At 39.4% G+C, this 23,154-nt stretch overlaps 1 protein-coding gene across 2 annotated transcripts in view; it reads left to right on the top strand.

Annotated features, from left to right (window-relative positions):
* Positions 1–23,154, top strand: part of LOC102311505 (RALY RNA binding protein like) — a 116,383-nt gene that overhangs the window by 37,001 nt on the left and 56,228 nt on the right. For both annotated transcript variants that reach the window (XM_005932087.3, XM_042224923.1), the window contains one exon: positions 10,953–11,226. In XM_005932087.3, coding sequence (XP_005932149.1) covers positions 10,971–11,226 — 256 coding nt within the window. In that variant the 5' untranslated portion in view covers positions 10,953–10,970. The remainder of the gene's footprint in view (positions 1–10,952; positions 11,227–23,154) is intronic.

Here is a 23,154-nt window from a genome sequence, read left to right as displayed (position 1 = left end):
ACAATGACGTTTTTAAGGAAATCAAAGGTGACTGAGCAGAAGGCCCACGCTGATTTGATATTAAATGACCCAAATGTTAACACTCCCACTTCAACATGTTGGTGACCTATGTGCTATGCAATGGGGCTTCACAAACCATTGTGTGACATGTTTGTGGCTACCTCTGTTTTTAATAAGCAGTCTGACAAAAACACATTTTTAATGTAATGTTACAAATCACAAACCCTTAAAAAGCTTTACAATCTACAGTATTAGTGAAAGAACTACCTCTCAGTTCACTAGCTTTTATACTGACTAATACTATTATGCAATGGTCATGGGGGGCTTACAGAAAAGTAGGCATGGATGTGACACCAACAAAAGACATATTTTGTCACAAAACGCACAAAACAGTGGCCTCTCATATGAGCAACTCATATGAACAGTTTGTTTTAAGGTGGGATGAGTCATCAAGACGTTATGGCATTTAACCATTTTTCTCATATTTACAGTCTTTTTATATGCACCAATTAGACACATGAGTGATTTTGTCTCGTCATTTGAAAGAAGCCTGCAAGGATGCAGTAATGAAATATTCTAGCTCTTACACCCAGGTTTTCTCTCCATTCTTCCATACTGTTACTGGCAATATTTCATTATTTTCACGATTCTGCCGCACAAAGACGAAATAGGAAGCCTGTGTGAGAATGAAGCAGTTGACACATGTGGTGTTAATTAGTAGGGGAATATTGATTTAACAGGTGCAGGTAGAGAGACTGTAGAAGTCCCTAATGAACATTTCCCTAAAGATGTGTCATTCAACAAGATTTTCATCCCAACTATTTCTTGAGATCTCTCTGACGCACAAGGTAGTAAAAAGATAACATAGATCTACTGTAAGCTCTCCAATGAACCTCTGGAATTACTAATAATTCCCTATTTTAGCTAAATGTCTGACTACGTTTGACTGATCTCAAGCAGCTGTAATTACCAAATGTCTGCAGCCAGAAGCTTTGTATTTCACACAGGCGAGGGACAGACTTTGTCTCAATTAGCTTCCGGCATTATCTCCTCTCCCTTTCTCTACACCTCACACCTCAGTGGCACTGACAAGGATGTTTGTACCTGCTATACACAGCGGCACTATCAGTTCAATCCTTGGCATGACTTTGAAGATTAGTCACCGAACCGTGAAGAAGCTTTTGAAGTGTTGGGGGGTTCTTTGAAGTTTGCGATACAAGTTTTTTTTTTCTTACTTTCTCGCTTTACCTTGTCAATGAGTTACACAAAGTTTCTGCTACCTTTGAACATTTAGCCTGGCAATGAGAGGATGGTGCCGGCGCAGGCATAAACATGACAACTATGAAGATTTGTATCATCAAAGTCCATCTGAGGAGTGTTTCAAACTGTCTTCAGTGTACATATCCTACAGGTCCCTTCATGCTGAACTGTCAGGGTTATTCTCACTGATTAGTATCTCCTTCTTTGGGAGACCACAGGAAATGGAACAATGTGACAACTTGCTCAGGCTGTATTTACTCATGTTCTCATTTCATGCATGTTAAAAGGTCCGATTTAACAAACAACTAGTTTAGCAAACTTTGGTTGTACCAATAGTTTTGAAATATTTATTCTTGCCATGCGGACAGTGATAAGTGACTAGAATAAACTTTGCATCCATTCTGCACTTGGCAGGCAGAGAGATTATGAATAAAAATGAAATTGACATTGGAAACAGTGAAGACATAAAACCTGCCCGTTGAAGCTTGATGAACACATAAAGGAAAAACATGGCCAAATTTTCTTGGCCCAGTCCCCACGTCTAGGCTGAATGTCTCTGGCTGCTTACCTCAATACGAAACTAGTGAATTTCCGGTGATTTGATTGATTGTGTTGCTTGCGGTGTGAACGTACAGTTGAGCCAGCTGCACTTCACAGCCGATGGAGAGCAGGACTTTGCCTCTCAGTGCCTCCAAACCATCACACTCTGTTTACCGCCAGCAGAAATATGTAAACAAATCCAAGGCAGGGCAACAGCCAAGCATCTTCTTTATGCAACAGTTTCAGCACCAGGCGGTGCTATAGGGAAAGGCAGATGATACCAGAAAGGACCTGACACATCGGTCATAGCTAGATTGCAGATGGCTGACCAGCAGCTCTGTAGCACCACCGGAGAAGAGGCGATGCCAAATATATCTTCCTTATCACCCTTTGGAGTTTGGCTCAAGAACAGAGGACACTGTATATTCAAATGCAAGGCCAACAATGAGAGCAAAGTGCATAAAAGGTGAAAAATTTGCTTATTCTGATGACATTATACAGATAATATCCCTTCCTTTCTGCATAGTAATTCTGTAAATGAAACCCATGAATTTTAAGGTCATTTAAATTCTACTGAGCTGTTGCCAAGCCTTTGAAGCTCAGAAATTGCCTGTCATCCTCTTACAATACCGACTATTGAGCTTGTGCAGTGCATAGGGACGCCTATAAATAAGAAATATCCTTCTGCAAACTGTTAATTGTAGCAAGTCAAGAACAAGATTCAGTGAACTACTCTCTTTCAGACAAAACATACTGCTTTATGGCTACATGACTGCAGTACTAAAACCCAGGCTGCACTTTGTATTTTCATTACAGTCAAACCAAACACCTTTAAAAACTTAAGATTAATTCTGCTAATGAAGAGTTGGGACGTTGTTTTACTTCTCCTGCAGAGTAGATGTTAACAAATGCTAATTTGCCCCATTAAAAATTTGTCCCAGCTGCAGCGACAACCTGGAGAGCTAATGATGACACATCCAGATTTAATGAGGGAAACAGAATGGTCATCGGGCCAAATAGGTTAGATCCACCAAATCAAAGAGTAGCTTTACAATATTTGAGCATTTTTACACTCTCTGGGTTAATGTCAGTTGGAATTTTATTAGCTTACCCTTATGAATGTTAATGCAGTATAGCAATAGTTAAAATGCAGTTCCACATAAAAAGATAATTAGCAAAGCACAACCAACACAATAGTCGTTAAATGCCAATGTGTCTTCTCTACAGTAATTCCAAAGGAAGTGCTAAAGTGAAATGCAGATTTGAGCAGATTCCACGGTTTCTCTGTCAGCCCTTTCAGTACCCGTTAGTGTAAACCAGAAACAATCGTCTTTCTTGAATTAACATTGGATAATATCGTGGTTGCCTGCAGTGGTGAATTCACAGAGGAGTATCTCCAGAGCCTGCAGTTTCCCGCAGCTCTGCTGATTTTTATGTCATCCTCCAGTTGCAGGTTTTATGAGCCACAGCTTTATTGTTTTGGTTCACTTTCACATCTCTCATAGGAGACAGCGTTCTCATTTGAAAAATCTACTGTACAATACCTGTTCATATCAACAGCAAACATGCAAAGTTTGAGACAACAAAGAGACGCATATTTCATTTGGTAAAGGAAAAAGTAGGAAATGTAAAAGGACAATACATATTGTACCCATTTTTCCCCAAAGCTGTGTGTACGGACAACTGTTTGTCTGAATTTCTTAAAGTTGATAATCAATTTAATTCAGCTCATTTCCATGTTTGTCCAAAAGTGGACAAAAGTCAGAGAACAGTTGGTGTTCACAGTGCTGAGTGTGGTTGGATATATGAAACTGTCTTCTCTATTTTTTTTTAGAGTAGGTGAATTTATTGTAATGATAATAACTGCTATAGTTCCACATGGCATGAATATTGGTCGTTGCATCACACGGTGGTACCCTAAATGATGATGCCCAGAGGATATAGGGATCCAGCCCATATTAAGTAAAGTGTGGCATTGCTAATATCCTCATTTTTTTAATCAGTAAATGCAACTAGTGCAAATATTTCCTGAGTTTAAATGCCACTTTATTAAAATCACTCAGAGCAGAAAGTTTATTTAAGCTTATTTTAATGTTTGCTCCCTGCTTAACGTACTTAAGTGTACTTACGTACTGCACTGCTGTCTTTCTATTTCTGTTATGTAAAGCTTAACACTCCACTGCACCTAACAGATAGAAATTTCCATTCACAAGCACATCAGACTTGATGAATTCCTCTGGTTTGCAAACAATAATGTATGTATGTATATGCAAGTAGTTAGTTCCACCTGTGATTGATTTCTTTTGTTATTTTGCTTCTTGTACTAAAGTGAATGATTTCGGCTCTTTCCCACCCCTTCTGAAACGTCTTGATTTTTGATGTTATTGTTCTGCTTGCCCATTTTGAGGAGGTGGAAACATCCAACTGCACTGTGGATAGAAAGCTTTTAGATATCCCGTGGAGCTATGTTCCATAGTGGAGAGGAAGCTTTCAAAACAATCATGCAGAGTGGGTTTTATATCACCCCGATGCTATTCTTACCAATCAGATTGGATTAAGAGCAGACAGAGATTGATCTATGCTGCGCTCGAGAGCTCACTGTGTTTGACCAGATTAGTTTTAACTCTGTGCAGCTGTATACTACCATGGAAAGAAATGAAATCTTGTCAGTGCAATTGAGGTGTTCCCCTGTCAGTCACAAACAGCAGACTCCCCCTGGATAATAAGAAATTCCTCTTGTATATCATCCAATGTTTGCTATGCCCCGGCACACGGGAGTTTTTCCCATCACATTTTACCCATCACTCTCATGCAGGTGAATGAGAGCCAACTGAGAAATGACTCCATTTGCATGTTAGCTAATTGTATCGTTCCTTCAGGCTTTCTAATAGTCAATGAATTTTCTGAGAACAGAGTTCAGGGGAATAAAAATGGTTGGCGCTGCGACGCATATAGCCACTATTTGTAGTGAAATGAGGTTTGCTGCAGGTAAGAGGAAAAGGGGCCCAATGTGAAGGGTTGTGGTATTGAAGTTAGACAAGATGTATGAGGTACATAGTATTTCTTCCAAGGCTATAACCACCCAAGAAAGAAAGAAATGCTCAAGCATAAACTGAACAAAAAAGTAATAAAAATTAGTAAGCACAGTCTGCTTTTTTTTTTTTAAATAGCATGCTGTGCCACATAAATTACACACAGGAATATTGTATCATTACTGTCATTGCTTGTACTTAAAACTCATTTCACAAGTAAAAGCACACTAGAGGAAAAGTTCAGTAATTATTAAACACGGGTTGCATAACAGACGTCATTATTGATGAAATTTTGTCCATGAGCAGAGAGCTAATGGATGCACTTCATCCATTAGAATGGGGTTCAATTAAGAGCTGTGATTTTTAGGCCATGTCTTGGGACTATAACGCCTATTTAACGTATTAGGAGGCGGTGAACGTGAGTAAAACAACAACGATCCTTTTAGCTCTGCTTTGGTCTCCACCACCTTCTCAGTGTCATGACAAACAGGTTTTGTCTCTGCGTTTTAAGCTTAATATTCTTTATTATTTAGATTCAGGAAATTGTTTATTCTTTCTTGTTATTAGTTCAAGCTTAATTTTGAGTCCTGCTTTTCTGTACCTTCAGGGATTTTCAGTTTCTTTTGAATTCTGCAACTCAATGCAACAATGTTACATTTCCTGGTTGCTTTATCTTTATGTTCCCAGTTTCGTCTTCTGGGATCCCTAGCCTTCAGCTCTCTGTCACTGGAAACCTAGCTCCTCTTTGTGTCTATAGTTTGTTATTTGTGTCTTGCTGTTCACATTTTGTTAGTGTCATACTGTGTTTCTGACCGTCTTCCCCAACTGCACCACCTGAAAGAGGTTCATCTTTTTTGTCTGAAATTGACATGACATTGAGGGGAAAATCTGGTTGATGGGGTTAAGACAAGGCTACAGTAGTGTTTTGTTTTTTTTACATCATCCTCCAATTTTAGTTAAAAAGCTAAGGGCAGCTTTGAAGATGAGATTATAATGATTATAATGATTTAGCAGCCTCTGAAAACAGTAATTAAATATTTAAAACCATAAATCCCATTCATGGTTTAGGTTAGCAGTCAAAAACATCTCTTACCTTAAGAGATGTTGCTCTCTTACCCCATGCAATTAACTGCTCAGAGAACAAAAAACAATGACTTGTGATAGTCATAAACAGTGAGGTTGTGTAAATGTCCCATTGAACAAAATTTATCTCTCATTTATAGCACTTCAAACACCCTTTGCCAGCAAAATTAGAATGGCTCCTCCTCCTCCTCCTTTTTATAGGTCCACTTTGCAGTGGTGTAGCAGAGTTGAAGCTGAGGCCGGCACTGTGTACCTTGACTCATAAAGCCAAAGGGCAGCAGCTGATTGAAAATGTGGAGAGAATTAGTTTTATGGCTTCCTATCTTGAAGACTGGAGTCCTTTTTTTTAGATGCAAATAGAATAGTGGAAAGTGCTGTACAGCATTAAATGTGTTTACGGCCTTTATTCTGTTAATATTAAATTTAATTTCCGTAACTGTTCCTTCACCTTTAAATCAGGCGAAATGTTGGGAGTGCTGTTTCTCTTTGGATCACAATCGTTTCAGCCTCTGACCACACTTCACAAAAGTGCACATATTTATGGCTGGCTGCACGACTGAGATACTCTGCGGACTATAATACAAATAGAGCTGTTGATTTACAAATAGGATTTTTTTTTCACAGTTGTTGCTGTTGCTTTCACGGGCAGAAAGACACATTTTAAGTCAAGATATAAATGGAAGAAATCTTTGAAGCAATTATTCTAACTTTGCGGTACACGCTGGCAACGCTTTTGGAAAAGGTGTATCGGGTTACCTTTCTCTGTTCTGTTTCAGCGAGCAGCTTCTTCGGCCTTTCCTCAGCCCGTCGAGCTGCCTAGGCAACAATCAGAGCAGAGAGGCTGAGGCATCGTGAAGAGAAATGTACAGTGGTGGAGTGGTAGGAAATTACAAAAGGAATCAATTCAATGAGTTCCCTCCATGAAAAAAAATGTCTATAAATCAGGCAGAGCCAGAGCCAAACAACAACCTTTTAAGAGCCTGTCTACCGAGGCACAATGCATTACAGAGCAAGAGAGAGCTCAGTAATATGGCTACTTCTGCACGAAACCCTTTCTTTTTTCACTCAACCGCTAACCCAACACAGCAGTGCTGTCAACTACATAACCTTGATGCTTTTTCTACTGACCTTATTTGTATGTCTTTATCATTGCCATGATATTGGGCTTCTCTTACAAAACATATTAGAGGCAAAGCATGCTGCGCTTTTCTGTAATGCCAGAACATCAAAGTGTTTTTTTCCCCAAAGGAGACGTCCACCTTTTGAAAAATGTGGCACTTATTCTGACACGACCACGCCGGCATGAAAGTGAAAATGAAGACTTATCTGTCTTCACCTCTTAACTGTCAAAAGGCAGTACAGTTGAAGCTGTAATCATTTTTAAAGAGTGGGCTTTGAACACCAGGTCGTTACTTTTCCTCTAAAAGCAGTTTGCAGAGCACGTTTCTGTGTTTTTTTTGATAACAAATATCAGGTCCTCTAAAACAATTCTTTTTCCAATTACATTCCTGGTTGAATATCACTTCCTGCGCTGTTTTCCCATGTTTCTCCCTGTGACGCTATCACCTCAGAGGACAAGAAGCTTAATGGAGGTTGTAAATATACTAAAAGGCAAGGTCAGCAGGAAAACCACTGATGGAATAAATTAGTGTCCCATTCTAAAGAAAACAACAGAGAAGACAACATGAAATATAACAGTAAGAAGGGGTAAAGTGGTCCGAAGGCCAGTATCCACTCCTGATTTATTAAACTAGAGAGGCAACCTAACCCTTCTCCACTGATGTGTCATGTTCCCTGTGACCTGTCCATGAACATCCATATGGCAGGAGTGTCAGACTGGGGTTTTGAACTAGCATTAGGTGGTCACTGTGGTGCTCGTTTGAGTTAAGACATGCATATCTGTGTGCCTGCACCACATCAATTTTCAGTGTCTGCCACTGATAAATGACAAGGCCACTTGAGGGCTGGTGAGCAGAAGTTTTTCCCACATGTGGCAACGTGCAGAAACAGCACATCCATGCAACACTATAAACCCGAGCTGCTGTGCAACCACAGTAGGTGCAAATAGTCAAAGAAATAACATGAGACGTTAGGTGATATAACACATAAAACATGTGTTGCCAAGTGAAAGAGTAGCGGTAGTGTGTGTTGCCTGATCCCAGACTCAGGTGTAATGGATGCATGACACAGAATATTTCCTCTGTAAATCGCACGGCTGTTCCACTTTACTGGTTGACTGGGCAGCTTTCTTCTTTATCTACTGTGGGTTCAGTGTGTGAATTGCATCCTTTTCAGAATTATTCTCCTGCCACATACAGCCAATTGCCGAACAAAGTTATTATGGGACAGCACATCACAATAAAACTACACTGTGTAATTGTGCAGAGATTGACGCTACGCAGTGGGCAATCAAAGCTGCCGCGCCGTAGGAGTCTACAGCCGTTTGCATTGGAAATTATGTTTGGTAAAGGGAAAGAGACTGCCAGTCAGAAATGTGTACGTGTGTGCGCTTGTGTGTTCGTGCACGATATTCCAAGAACATCAGCGTTACCTTGGTTACTAATCCTATTTACTGAGGATTGGATCCATTATTCAGGTTCTTCGTCTCAAAGCTGAATAGTTGTTATCACAGTGTGTCAGGGACAGAGACTCAGAGCAGGCAAATATTAAATATGCAGTGTTTTCTTCACAATATTTCACAGTATTTAATGGACTAACTGTAATCCATTTTGGAACATAAACTGTAATGAAAACCAGGATTTTTCCAGCTATAAAAAAACAAAACGACATGCTTGCAGTGAAAAGAAAATCAAAGGAAAAACTGGTGGAAAAATTTGGGGGGATCAATTTACCTATCTGCTGTTTGATAACCGTAATTAAACATACAACAATGATCGCTCAATAGTGCATCCTTTCATTGGGTAGGCATAATTGCCCCGATGCTGCGACCAATCATCTTTCGTGAAAACTAACATTCAAGCCGTGAAAAGGTCATTTAGGAATAATTGCAGAGGAGGCCTACAAAAGCTGAGGCTAATGTACGTTGATAACTTGACAGCACAGAAAAGTCTGAATAAAACTGTAACACGAATTACAGCCCACGCTTTATGTGATCAGTGAAATGGCACACAAAGCATTAGGGATGCAACAATATGGGTATTGAGATAGCAAAGCTTTTTCACTGACAGCTACTGTATTTGGTTTCTCACAAAGCGGAGAGAACTGCTGTGACATTCACATATTGTTGCTTCTTCTTATGCTCCTCACAATCATCCAGTGGTAGCATTTCAACCATGAAAAATGTGGCTTAGGTAAGCAGTTGACTGGCCAGTGACATTGTACTTTACATACAGAGAAGGAAACCTTCAACAACAACAACAACAACAGTCTTTTCAACAAAAAGGTGCATTAAAAAAGTAGAAACCAACTAGGAAAAAGGGTAAAAGTTTAAAAGTTTAGTAAGTTTTAAGAAAATGATATGTTGCTATCAAACAAGTCATTTAGGTTTATCATTTACTAAAAACTAGCTATAATTTGAATTTAATATGATAACATTGGTACATATAATAACACACAGCATTGGACCCGTGCCACAACAACAGTAAGGCCAATCTCACTCCCTTCTTGGTGTCATTTAACCAAAACCACAATTTTTGTTTATAGATGATCTATATAGTATTTATTAACCATTTGCAGAGCTTAGAAACATCAATCCAGCTCCACCTGTCAGAATGAATGTGGAATGGGTAAAGATCATGTATTCAGACTGATTCAGGCCCGGCTCCAATTCCTATCCTGTCATCTCCCGGCGCTCTCTGCCCTGATCCGCTCAGAGTGGCTTATTTTGTCCAACACAACCTGTGTTCCTCATTCAAAATTGCTCATCCTTCCAAAATTACACCGAAAGATCTAAAATCTAATTAAACAACATGTAGATAGTTCTGTAAAAGTCGACATGGTTGCCTTTACTTCACATTTATGAAAGAATTGGAAAGTTGCCCTACTTTTTTGAGTTAAACGTGAAGTACTTATAGTCACTTAACTCTAAATATTAACAGAGGCCGTCATTCATCAGTTACAGAACAATTATTATTAAAAGATGTGTAAGCATCAAATAATGGTGCAATTTCATTAACAGCAAAAGCTTTATTTTTATTAAAAATGAATTTTCCATTCATTAACTACGGTTAATATAAAGTATTACTGGAAAAAAGTAATTATCCTGCGTTTCATGGAGCTCCAGTGTGTAATATGAGTAAATAAATGTCAAATGATTCAAGTTAAATTGAAGTAATTTTAAGTGTATGTAAAATATCTGTTTCAAAATCTCCTTTCCAGAAGTTTGACTTTTACTTCATCTTTTTTTCTATCTAGTTATATTTCATGTCACATTTCATGACAGTGGATTTGTCACCAGCCAATCACATGCCCCCAGCTGGGTCAGTAAAACATCCATTCACAGCAATGCTGTCAGTTGCTGGAGGAACCACAGAGAGACTCTGTGTGTGTGTTTTACTCTTTAAAGTAGTTGTCTGACTGAGAAACAACTTTAAAAAACCACGATGCCATGTTAGCCAAGGTCACAAACCAGCACACCGAGCTGGCTGGGTAAGTAAGTAAGAAGCACATGTATGTGATGAAGAAGCAATGATCATCATACAGAATTGGCTAAATTTAGTGTTGTTGCAGCTCAAGAAAGGTCAGTTGTTAAACCGTTATATTTTTTCTTTCCTTTTTTTTAAACTTGCAGTGTTTTTGATTTCTCTAAGCAGCAGTTAGGTAACTGGTGACAACTCTGCAATCATGAAATGACTTCTTTAAGAGTATTATTGGATATTTTACTGATTCTGAATTAGTTCCTGAAGTTCTTCGAAAACGGTTCCATCTATAATTGTGCTTATTTATTTGACTATCTGTGTCATTATGTTATGTTAAAAAAATAATATTAAACACTTCCTTTGGAGCAGAATTAGCTGGAGTTGGCCTGCCCGTCCTCTAAAGCTTTCCCCCTCCCCTCCCCCTCTGTCTGTGTCCCAGGAGGGCAACTGGAGGAGAATGACTGGTAAAACTCAGACCAGCAACGTGACCAACAAGAATGACCCTCGTTCCCTCAACTCCAGAGTCTTTATTGGCAACCTCAACACAGCCATCGTCAAGAAGACCGACATAGAGGTCATCTTCGCCAAGTATGGCAAGATAGTGGGTTGCTCTGTGCACAAGGGTTACGCCTTTGTACAATACATGAACGAAAGGAACGCCCGAGCAGCAGTGGCGGGGGAAAACGCCCGTATCATTGCTGGACAGCCTCTTGGTGAGTCTTTGCTTTGTTTTTGTTTTGTTCTTTTCCTCTTTGCTCTCAGGTATCTATCATTTGATATGCAGATTTTATTAGTATGAAAGCCCAGTGAAATATAGCCTATACTGTACTTCACGAACACTTTCCTCTTGAAATACAGAGGCTTGATCTTTGCTGGAGGAATGGATTGTCTCTCTCGGGAACAAAAACTGCCTTAGGCATCTTTCAGGCTTTTAGTTTAGAGCCTCTCTTGGCTCCTAAATGCTGAAATGTCTGTGTTTGTTGTCATGCTGTTTTTGAGAAAATCCCTGCTGAATCATTTAACTGATCCACTAGTGGATGTAAGCACAGTTTGATTTTAACATTTACTAAACATCAACTTGCAGAAAGTGTGTCAAAGTTCTTGTGACATACTATTTAGAGCGGAATGGAATTTATTATGTGGCATGGGATGCACCTCCAATATGCTGTGCAAGCACTGCTACTCTACTGTGCGTGCACTTTTTGTGTTTTATGTTGTTGTTGTTGTTGTTTGTGGATCGTGAGTGGGAAAACTTTTCATATTTGGAATTGTTTTGTTCCTGGCTGGCAGGCAAAATGTTTAAGCAATTTAAAAGACGTGAGTCAAAAGTTAACTTTTTATACAAATGGAAACAAATTAGAAAAATACCGAAGAATCATTGTTATACGGTTTTGTGTGTCTTCACTCCAGAAGCAAACAAAGCTACAATTTAAGTTTCAGTGTTGAATTAAGTTTTGTCTCTGAAGGGCATTGTCTGGGGCCTTATCTTGTTAAAACATCTTTGCGAAGCCTAGGGGTGAATTGCAAAGATACAGCGGAGCACATTCCTAGACACTACTGCTATCAAACATAATTTTAAAATGATCATGACCAGATAATGCTGTGCATGCAGGCAGGCGAGCAAGAGACCTTTTGATTAAATTCTCTGCAGCAAGTTTAGTGTTTCAACTAGGGAGCCTGGGCTCTGCAGTGAGTGCAATGTGCAGGTTTTACTGAGTGTTAGTCATAATGCAATAACAGTAAAAAGAAATTAAACCTTCTTTCAGTGCTAAGGACCAAATTAACCATTTGGTCCTTAGCACATCTTAAAATTAACTAAATGCAATCTCAGATGAATTCCAAAACATGGTATATTACACTTTGTCATTATTTATATAACAAAAGTCAAACCAAATGCAGAAGCAGTTTGCAGAAAGCAAAATACATTCTTACAGCTTCTGTAAGAGACTTTAAGAGACTAAGTAGCAGTCAGGTGCTGCTAATCAATGCACTTGATAATTACATCAGGAAGTGTGAGCACCTTATAAATGCAGACATTTTAGTGGTTTGCAGGTCTGGAGCATTCCAGTGTGGGTTAAAACATTACCAAGGAGGAAAGACACCAGAAACGATCTTAAAGAAAGAATCGTTGGTGCCAGTCTGGTAAGGGAAGTGTTGCAGGACAATTTCCAAACAATTAGAAATGCTTCATTCTGCAGTGAGAAAGAATACTCACATGTGGAAAACATACCAATTACCAATCTTCCAGTGAATGTACCACCCCAAGGTCAGACTGTGCAGTCCTCAGACTGCTCAATGAGCTACATCTCAGGCTCTACAGGCCTCACTTAGCATGTTAAATGCTGAAGTTTATGACAGCACAATTAGTGAAAGATGGAGAAAGTATAGCTCATTTCAGGGCTGCCAGGAGAAAGCCTGTCCTACTCTTGTGTCTAGAAAGAAATTAGCAGCATGGTTTGAAAAGTTGCAGCTGAATCAACTTTCTTGATGAATATCTTTTGGACAAAGTGGTGTTTGCCAAACATGATGCTGTCCATTATGGCCAAACACCAAATACTGCATTTCAGCACAAACACATCATACTAAGTGTTAAGCACAGTAATGGAGAGGTGATGATTCAGCTTGTTTTATATACCAAAGTAATCTAGAGTCAAATGTGAGGCCATCTAACCAACAGCCAAAGTTTGTACAAAATTGGGACAAATTAACAGGACAATGATCTCTCTCCTTCACTCAGACTCAGTGCATTGTACAGCTAATAACAATGAACTAAAAATGACTGGACAGGTATGGCGTGGTTGGAAGGGTTTCCAAGAGAAAGCCTCTTCTCTGTAAAATGAGATATTTGTCATTTAGGCTCTTATTTCATTGCAAAGAAACACGAGGCTCCCTACGGAAAGATTGAAGAGGTACAATAATAACTGAACCCATAAAAGAACATAGATACAAAGCCAAGACATGGACATAATAGTGGATAATAAGGTAGACCTACATGATCACTTTGGTTACCTTGCAGTTTTGTGTCTTTATGATGTTGTATCATAAAGACACAAAACTTTTGGTTCCACCATGATTTTTCTGTGACTATGGAGTAAAGAAGGACACAGCTTGATTGTCAGCTTGGACTTGAAAGTGATCTTTTTGAAAAGGGAACATTTAATGAAAGAAAATGCAGAGCTCATTTAAAAGTTGTCTGTTCTGCATCAACCAGACAAGTTATTGATCTGCCTCCTTTCGACACAGCTTATATCTACCAAAACACCAATAGTCTGACACCGGTAGTCTGACTTGACTCTCACACCCTCCTATAAAAGTCTACTCATGTGGTTCTTTCAGCTGCTTTTCTCTTGTTAAGATGTTGAGCTGTTCATGAAAGTGTTTCCTCTTTGCCAATTATTGGATATTTCCCCTGCACGCTTAACAAATGAGATGTTCCTCCTGAAAACTGATTGTGTGATTGGAGCTTTCTAAAACAAATAATAAGAAGAAGAAGAAGAAGATTTTTTTTTTGAATTATACTATTTCTCTATCAAGATAAAACATCAGTATCAAGCACTGATGATCTCTCGTTGACTGGTTAATGTGAGCTAATGTGTTTTTGCTCTTGAGGATGTGCATTAGTTTGATATTTATTGTTATGGATGTTACAATCAGTGAATTAGCAGGAAAAAAAACTGTTATTAAAACCATTCACGAGAAGGTTGATCAGCCGACGGAGCCAAAACCATATGTGAGCAATCCACCGAAGGCCTAATAAGAGTTAAACTGATTCATTCGTGACTTTAATGCTAGACAGGTGACTCTTTTTCATGTGTGATTGCTTGTTTTTGGTTGAGAAAACAATAATAACTAAAAGTATTTTCATTACTACAGAGTTCATTTCACACGAAGCAAGACAATCCAGCCTTCACTGCTATCACTCAGTCTGCAAGTCATGTGGCGTAAGTAAGACTGGAAGATAGATCTTTAATTGACAATTTAGACCACCCTTCTTCCCATCCTGCCAAGCTGATGCTTTTTATATTAACATGGCAGAGAAATGAATCAGCCCCGTAATGATTTTGTGATGAAGGATGACCTCCCCAAAGCATCCGGCTTCCTGTGCAAAAACATTTCATTAAAGGGTTATTACCTGCAAGTTGATTGCACGTCAGCTTCACAGGTACGCTAACATTGCTCTGTTACTAAAGGACCGGCATTCATGTGTGTTGCTGTTTGAGCCACTGTTGACAATGTCTGTTGTTATCATTGACCGCCCGCGCAAGACGAATCAACAAATCTTTGTGTGGGGGGAGAGGAATGTTTGAAAAAGCACAGTTTTGAAGTGGGAAAAGAGGTCAGTGGAATAATCACATCATACTTCGACTGCACAGCTCCACTTCAGTTGTGCAGACCCAAGGTGATGACTAATCTGCGCGCTCGCTGATACACAAGTGTCAGAGGTCATAGCCTGCTGCCACCACTGCAGATGAGACTGTTACTGTATATGTGCTATATGTTTGTGTGTGTGTGTGTGTGTATGTTGTGTGTGTGTGTGTGTGTGTGTGTGTGTGTGTGTGTGTGTGTGTGTGTGTGTGTGTGTGTGTAGCTAAAAAACCGCAGATGAGCAAATGCAAAAATTCTAAAATTGCAAAGCTGGCAGCACCGTCCTCCCCTCGCCTGCAGAATGAAAAATGGATGCTCCATTACTCTATCAAATATGAGTAGGAGTTCGTGAGATCGTAGCTAGGATTCTGAGCACAGCAATCATTACCAAATAATAGTACGTGTGATGCTATTTTGAGTGGAGCGCTGTATCTCTGTGCAATTCGCAGATACAAGCTTGAAGAAATTTCTCGTTTTGCACGAGCGCAGATGTTTAATATAGCATCACATCAGACACGAAGACGCTTTCCTCTGTTCCTCTGTTGGTGAAACATTGAAAAAAAAAAAGCCCCAGTACATACTAGACAGTAAAGAAACCTCCCTTGCCACAGTGTTGGCAGTATTTAAAGCAAGGATTCTTGATTTGTGGATATCAAACATGCAATGGTGGAGCTCTAATGCCAAAATCAAAAGTAGAAAATATACAGTGCTGTGAAAAAGTGTGCGTTTCCTTCCTGATTTCCTATTCTTTGACATATTTATCATTTACCCTATTTGAAAGTAAGTGACCACCCCCAAATCATGATTTTCCACACCCAGCCTTGATTACTGCCAGACTTGTTAAATCAAGAGACCACTTAAACAGAACCTGTCTGACAAAGTAAAGCAGGCTTTAATATCACAAAAAGCCACACATCATGCCACAATCTAAAGAAACAGCTGAGAAAGAAAGTCAATGAGATCTATCGGTTTGGAAAAGGTTGCAAAGACACTTCTACGGCTTTGGGACTCCGGTGAACCACAGTGAGAGCCATTATCCACACAAGGAAAAAACTTGAAACGGGGGTGAACGTGTCCTGGTTCAACAGTTTTTTTAAAAAACAAAACAGTGTTGGAGTGGTCTGTACATAATCAGGACTTAAATCTGATTGAGATGCTTTGGCATGACCTTAAACAGGCCGTACGTGCTGAAAAACTCTCCAGTGTGGCTGAATTAAAAATTCCTCCACACTGAGTTGAAAGATTTATTGCCAATTATCACAAATGGTTGATTGCGGTTCTTATTGCCAAGGGTGGCGCAACCAGTTATTATGTTTAGGAGGCAATCACTTTTTCACACAGGTAGGTTTGAATGATAAAAGAACAATAAATAAAATCACCATTTAAAAATACAGTTTTGTATTTACTCGGTTTATCTTTTGTCTAAAATCTGTCTAAAATGTGTTTGATCATCTGAAACATTAAAGAGTGATAAATGAAAAATATGCAAAAAAGAAAAAAGAAAAAAAGAAAAGAAAGACATTGTTTTTCAATTTATATATATCACAGTATCCTTGATTTGTTTTGCTTTGTGTGTCTCTCTCCATGGAGCTGAAACAATTAAACCTCGCAGTTTTTACCAAGCCAGTTGCTAGCTGTGCCTTTCTTCTTCCTGGCGCTGGCAATGGTAGTGTGCTGGAACTTTAACTGAATGCAAATGAGAATGAAGAGACTAAACAAAGCAATAAATTTGTTATCAAAGACTCAGTAGCACTCAAAACAACTGCGGGAAACTTGTCAGTATTAGCAGCTCCTTTTACAAAAACACATTTCATCTGTTGAATGCATAACAGAAATGCTGAACTCGGAACACTTTTTCACTCATTTTTCTGAAAGATGCAAACTATTCTCCGCGATGACAATAAAATCCCTCGTAGGACAATCGCTCAAGTATTTAGAGTTATCTGAGGTCAGCTGCTCTACATGTACTGTAAAGTACAAATGTCTCTTCCTTTCACTTCTGGTGCCTTCCCTGCCCTCTGGCTAAAAGTTGACTGGAAGAATTTCTTGTGGCTCAGTGACATGATGATTGCTGGCATCCATGAACCTCAAATGCATCTGAGCAGTTGCCTTCCTCACCCATTGAGAGGTATCAGCTCTATCTGTATGGCCTCCCTCTTCTCTAGGCTCAGGGGGCTGCCATGGAGACGACGAACGACAGATTTTTTTCAGCATCCCCGGAGCCTCCACATCGTTGCTGTGCCGAGTTTTAATACGGCACGCTGAAAATAACCCTTACGCTACCTTAACATTAAGTGGAAGGACTCGCAAGGAGTTAACATCAAACTTGGGTCTTTGAAACTTTTCAGAGATTTCATAAAAAAGCTGATTATATAAAACTCCTTTGAAGTATTCGCATCAAATGTTTGCGATGCATATCACACTTGCCCTTTATGTGGTAAGCTGAATATCTATCATTTCTTGTTTTTCTCATCTACAGAGGTGGTTGTTTCAACCGTGTCCTGACGTGGCACGGTGAGCTTAAGTGCGTGCCTGGAAGCAGCAGACGTGTGTGATTGGCAGGTGGTGATTGAAGCCCTGATGGAAAAAGGGCAATGAAAGAATAACATCCTATATTTTTCTAAGCAAGGCCATGTATGAAGATACAAGCTGCTGTGTGAGCTGGGAGCGGAGGAGTGGAGGAGAGAGAGGTAGATAGCAGAGAGAGGGCAGGCTAACAACATCTCTGGAGAGCCTGCCTGGTAGCGAGTACACCTGATAATCTTTCTTCTGTTGACTCCTGTTTTAAGTAGCTTGACCCTCCCTGAAGAGATTCGCATTCCACCTGGAAGTTTCATGTTGAAGGTCCATCCCATTACAATATTAATGACCAAAGTGAAGGATAATGTTTGATGGATCACCAATCATACCGCCTCCAAATGGCATTGGCAAGAGTTAGGCACATAAATAATAAAGTGATTTAGATGCAAAATCCATCCTAAGCGGATTACAAAAGCAGTGGCACGGCAATCAATCGTCATTTTGGGCCAACATGATGCATAGCAAGCAGCACCGGACACAGAGAGTAAACTACAGCAGGGAGAAGAGTGAGGAGGGACAGGTAGAAGGAGAACATGCAGGGAGTAGTGCTTACAGTGGCTACAGATACACTTACTAGAGCTGTACGTTGCTTTTTTCTGGGTTTATTTTTATACTTAGAGATTAATAGACAAATACAGGTGACGTTATTTTATTTTTGATTATTAGGAGTTCGTCTACAGGGGACTTCTTTTAAAGGCATTTTACAATGTATTATTTTAATCAAGGGGCGAGACTGCTGTGAGATCAGAACAGGACACTGGTGGCCAGTTGAAAGCTCCTGACATTAATGATAAAAAGCATCAAAACTGCCTTTAAGTTAGAATCTGTTATGTGAGTGTAGCTATGAGACACATGCAGAAACAGACCAATTAAAATCCAACATGAGGCAGAAGAGCATAACAGCAACATTTGAAATATTGGCATTACATCAAATACTATGTTTTTCACAATCAATTTTACAATGCTCTCCTTCATTATGCTTGACAGAGTGCAGCGGCTAAAGTTTTAGTAGTGTTACATTCCACAGAGTAAAAACTATGGAAACATGAGATTGAATTGAATTAAGAATATACCAGGCTAAATTCAAACACACTGCCATTGAATTTTGCATTATAATGCAACTGTAGTGAGACTGCATTATTTACAGGGACACAGCATTAAATGTAAGAACATAAGTAGCCTAGGTAGTGTTTTCCCTGGAAGCTGTAAGTGAAAAGTAAAACTAAACTCGCTTCAAGCTAAAAGCCAAGGAGGCCTCCACATGATAAAATTTGATGATAAACATGTTTTTTTTTTACCTGGGATATTGTATCTACTGTAGGGCTGAGTTTTTTAACCAGTCGCTTAAAGCATTTCTACCATCTAGCACATCAGTGATTTCCTGCAACATGGAATGCAACTAGCGATTGCTCCAGCCATACTCAGGTGAGTCATTTGTTTATTTTGGGGTTGCACATCAACAACTGCTCGTATCTCCTCTTTGCGAGCCCTTCGTGGCCTTGTTGCACTCAATGATATATTTTCGCTTCAAGTGGTGAAACAAGTTTGTTGCTTCCACCTTTAGCAGGAGTAGTTTCCTTGTATATTTTGGAGAGTACTGTGCTCTGAGTACCTCCCTTTATCCCTTTATAGGTATTAAATCGTCATTGGAGACTGACATGCATCTGTTGTTCACATATCTCGGGGTTTGTCTCATTGTCCTGCATACTTGCTGTAGCATGATGTGATGCTTTGAAATGGCAAAGCCCTAACAGACAGCAGAAGGATTTAACTTCATATCCATTTTATTTATTTACTTTTAGAGCTCTTTTGCATTGATGTTACTGGTGCAGCCACGATGAAATTAATCTAGAACCGTGAACTAGCATGAATTTGGCTCACTTTTCCTTAGCCTTATTTGTATGTTGTGTTTAATGTTAATTAGCAAACTCTACTGTGTGTTGTGTTAATAAAAAAATAAACATGCTTAAAACCCACCCACCCCCCCCCCCCCCCCCCCCCCCCCCCCCCCCCCCCCCCCCCCCCACCCCCCCCCCCCCCCCCCCCCAAAAAAAAATTAGCAATTGTAAACATTAGCATGTTAGCATTTTCACTGTTAGCATTTAAGGCCATCCATGCAAGATCTAGCATGGTTAATGTTGCTTTTTTTATTTACACTTTAGCACTCACTTATCACACAGCTCATGCTTTAAAACTGATTTAATACAGTCTACACTAATCTCATGCAGTTCACCTAAATTGGATTTGTTAGATTATTGCTCATCTGTAAGCAGCCTATTCAGTATTTGGTGTCTGTCCTCCAGCATTGAAATAGCTTTTCTCTTCACTCATTGTCTAACAGAGAGATGGCATACTACAAAACAAAAATGGGGGGGGGGGGGGGAAGGAAATTTAATTAACACACAAAAGTAAAACTGATTAATTTAAAACATTTCAACACTTTTACACAAAATGCATGTGACCCCTTCATTGCGCTGCATATTACAGGCTTACCACTGTAAGTGAAAATCCAGGAGGGATTTCTTTTTCCTTTAATATCTATCCAAACCAATCCTGTATGTTATCCACCTGGCTGCTGTAATTCTTTCCATCATTCACTATTAGCATTCAGGAGGCTCAGTCTTGCTTTGAAATTTGCATAGATAATTCCAGCTATGTCTACAATAACTGCACAGTTCACTAACTTTATTTTGAGAGCCAGGTTTAGAAGCATGAACAGTCATGAGTGAGAGGCCCTTTGGGTATTGCAGTATGCAACGAGATGGGCCAATTTCTCCTGATCCACTGGACTGAGTCTTGCCAAATCAAACCCCATAAGGCATTTCCTGTATCCTTCATCTCCTTATGTTTGCTTCTGAGGCTGTAAGAATATTCAGTTCATGTGCATGTGTTAATATGTGAGTTATGTATGTACTTGCAGATAGAAGCCATTCATCTGTGCTTCTTTCAGTAAAATGTTTGAATTTGAATATACCCATTTAACAGACATTGCAATATCAATGTAAAATCCATTTCTATCTCTTTCCTCTCGTAGCCCCTCTTGTAGCCCCTCTCTGCCTTTCTTTTTGGTATTTTTCCTTGTCCTTGTATGTGATTAGAATGCACCGCCGTCATCTGTCTCCTCTCTCATTAATCACGCACTGAGAGACTGGACCGGACATTGAATGCGCAGTTAGGCTGACCCAACGCTTGACAAAATACCAGGTACAAAGCGCACGGGCTCACATTCATACATTCATGTGAAATCAACAGCCTGGCCAGGCTGGGGGTTTATCCAAGCTGGAATGCAGTCAAAGTATAAGAAATTTAAAGTTTGTAATCGTGCACCTAATAGGCTTCTAATAAAGCCACCCAAGAAACGAGGAAATCGCATTTCCCCCAGCTGCCAGGATCTCTTTCTATCTATTTGTTTGTCCCCCCTTCTCCATCCCTTTCCCTCGTTCATACAGACTGACAAATGCTTTAGTGGGGCATGAGCCACAGTGTGGACAAAGTGAGATGGATTACTGTGTGGATTTTGGCAGAGGAAACTGCAGCTAATTCTCTGATTAGAAATCTGGGTTCAGAAGGCAGAGAAACACTGAGCTGTGAATCAGAGTGAGAGAATGGGGCTCAGTGGGCTTCAGCAAGCTGTGAGTGAGAATTTGTGTGTGGGAAAGTGTGTGTGTGGTCCAGGCACTTATTGACATATGTACAGGTTAGAAACCAGGCTAGTTTTAACACTTCTGCTTTGACTATTGTGGTCGTATAAATTTTATTGTTAATATGGGCAAAATTATTAATTTTTACTTTTGAAGTTTCATTTTTCTTCACCAGAGATCAGCGAACCAGCTCAGATATATGTATATATATATATATATATATATATATATATATATATATCTGAGCTGGTTCGCTGATCTCTGGTGAAGAAAAATGAAACTTCTTCCAGTGGTGGTGTGCTGACAAGTTTGGGGTTTGGGTTTTCATTCTACACCCCATTTGTTAAAGTGCTCTTTAGCAAAACAAAGAGAACTGCTACCTCAGCACAAGTAGAACGCCCACAATCAAAAATGCAGTATGTGCTCAGCTATTCGCTAATTGCAAAACTGGCAAATATAACAAAAATCCTATTTTTAAAAAAGAAGATTAAAGAAAAATTAGAAATGACATTAAAGAAACTGCTGATCCACTAGGGTTTTCTAGCACAACCACCTCTGGGGTTTACAGAGAAGGGTCCAAAAAAGAGAAAATATCCGGTGAGCGGCAGTTCTCTGGGTGAAAATACCTTGTTGATGCCAGAGGTAAAGGGATAAAGGCTGGACTGTTTTGAGCTGATAGGAAGGGAGCAGTAACAAAATTAACCACTCATTACAACCAAAGTATGCAGAAGAGCATCTCTGAAAGCACAGCACATCGAATCTTGAAGCAAAAGCTTTGGCTTAGGCTACAGTAACAGAAGACCACACTGGTTGTAGTGTGGTCCTACTTCAATATGGACCAAAAGCACTGTGCAAAAGCATGAAGAATTCTGTCCAAAGTGCTGACTAATTTAAATACATGTAAATTTTCCATCCAATTTTGTCATAGGGAGTCATATGATTGTTGGGTTTTTCTCTGTATGTATTATTGTAGGGTCTACCTCACAATATGAAGCAACTAGAGGCGACTGTTGTTGTGATTTAACGCTGTATAAATAAAATTGAATTGAAACTGAAATGAAATTTAATGATTGGTATACATTCAGTTTATATCAAGCATATTTTCCTTAATGAATAATTATTGGAAAAGCTAAACCATTGATTTTATATATTTACATTGCATTTCTCTCAAAATTACTGCTTCATGTTTATTAAGGGTTAAAGTTAACAGAATATTGGTATTCTGTATTTATTTTTTTATATATTAAGCATTTTTATGGTGATTACAAACAAAATGAGACATATGAATAAAAATGCATCACATTAATTCAGCTTTGTTGTTAGAGAAATCTACCACTTAAGAAGAAGACTGACAATAAGAGAGCAAGTGTCAACAAAGCACAAGCGTTGGAGAAACACTCCAGTGACCACTGGTCACGAGAGGCTCTGAAGTATACCCCCGATGTTGACATGAGTCAGTAGAAGGCACGTCAGTGTACATTTCTATCTTAATATCTTCCAGCTGACCAACCAGCCACCTTAGATTGTGACTCTCTATATCATCCTTCCGCTGGCTGGGGTTCTTTTAAGCATGTGTACTTTAAAAAAAATAGCTGATAGCAGTTAGTAAATAAACCTCTGTGAGTTAATTCTGTTCCTTACTCCACAGAAGAGTGAAGAACAGGATTAACTTCAAGCCTAACAAGCATCCTGGATGCTTTCATTAATATTGCATCCATCTGCAGAGAACAAGAGAGAGAAGACAGCAAGGGGGAGTAGCTTTGGACCGAAGAAGAAAAAAAGCACTGTCGGGTAATTGTTTCCTATGCGTAATCAAAAATGCCCGTGTGCTGTTGAATTTGGGTTCACATTTAGGGCATGCCGATGCAGACAGGATGGTCATGAATGAACGAGTCATTGGCTGAAACTGAGTGCTGGAATTTCACGTAAGAACATAACGTAATAAAATGCAATTTTATAGGATTAGATGACATGTTTAGAAGAAACGTACTAATGTAAAGAGTCTTGACTTTACCCAGATAGCTACAGGAGTTTTAGCCATGTGCAATAAAAGCT

This window comes from Haplochromis burtoni, unplaced genomic scaffold (assembly GCF_018398535.1).
Source record: "Haplochromis burtoni strain Fernald_Lab_line unplaced genomic scaffold, NCSU_Asbu1 Contig_155, whole genome shotgun sequence".
NCBI classification, from domain to species: Eukaryota; Metazoa; Chordata; class Actinopteri; order Cichliformes; family Cichlidae; genus Haplochromis; species Haplochromis burtoni.
Note: the sequence above shows the minus strand (reverse complement) of the source record. Positions and strands in the feature narration are given on the sequence as shown.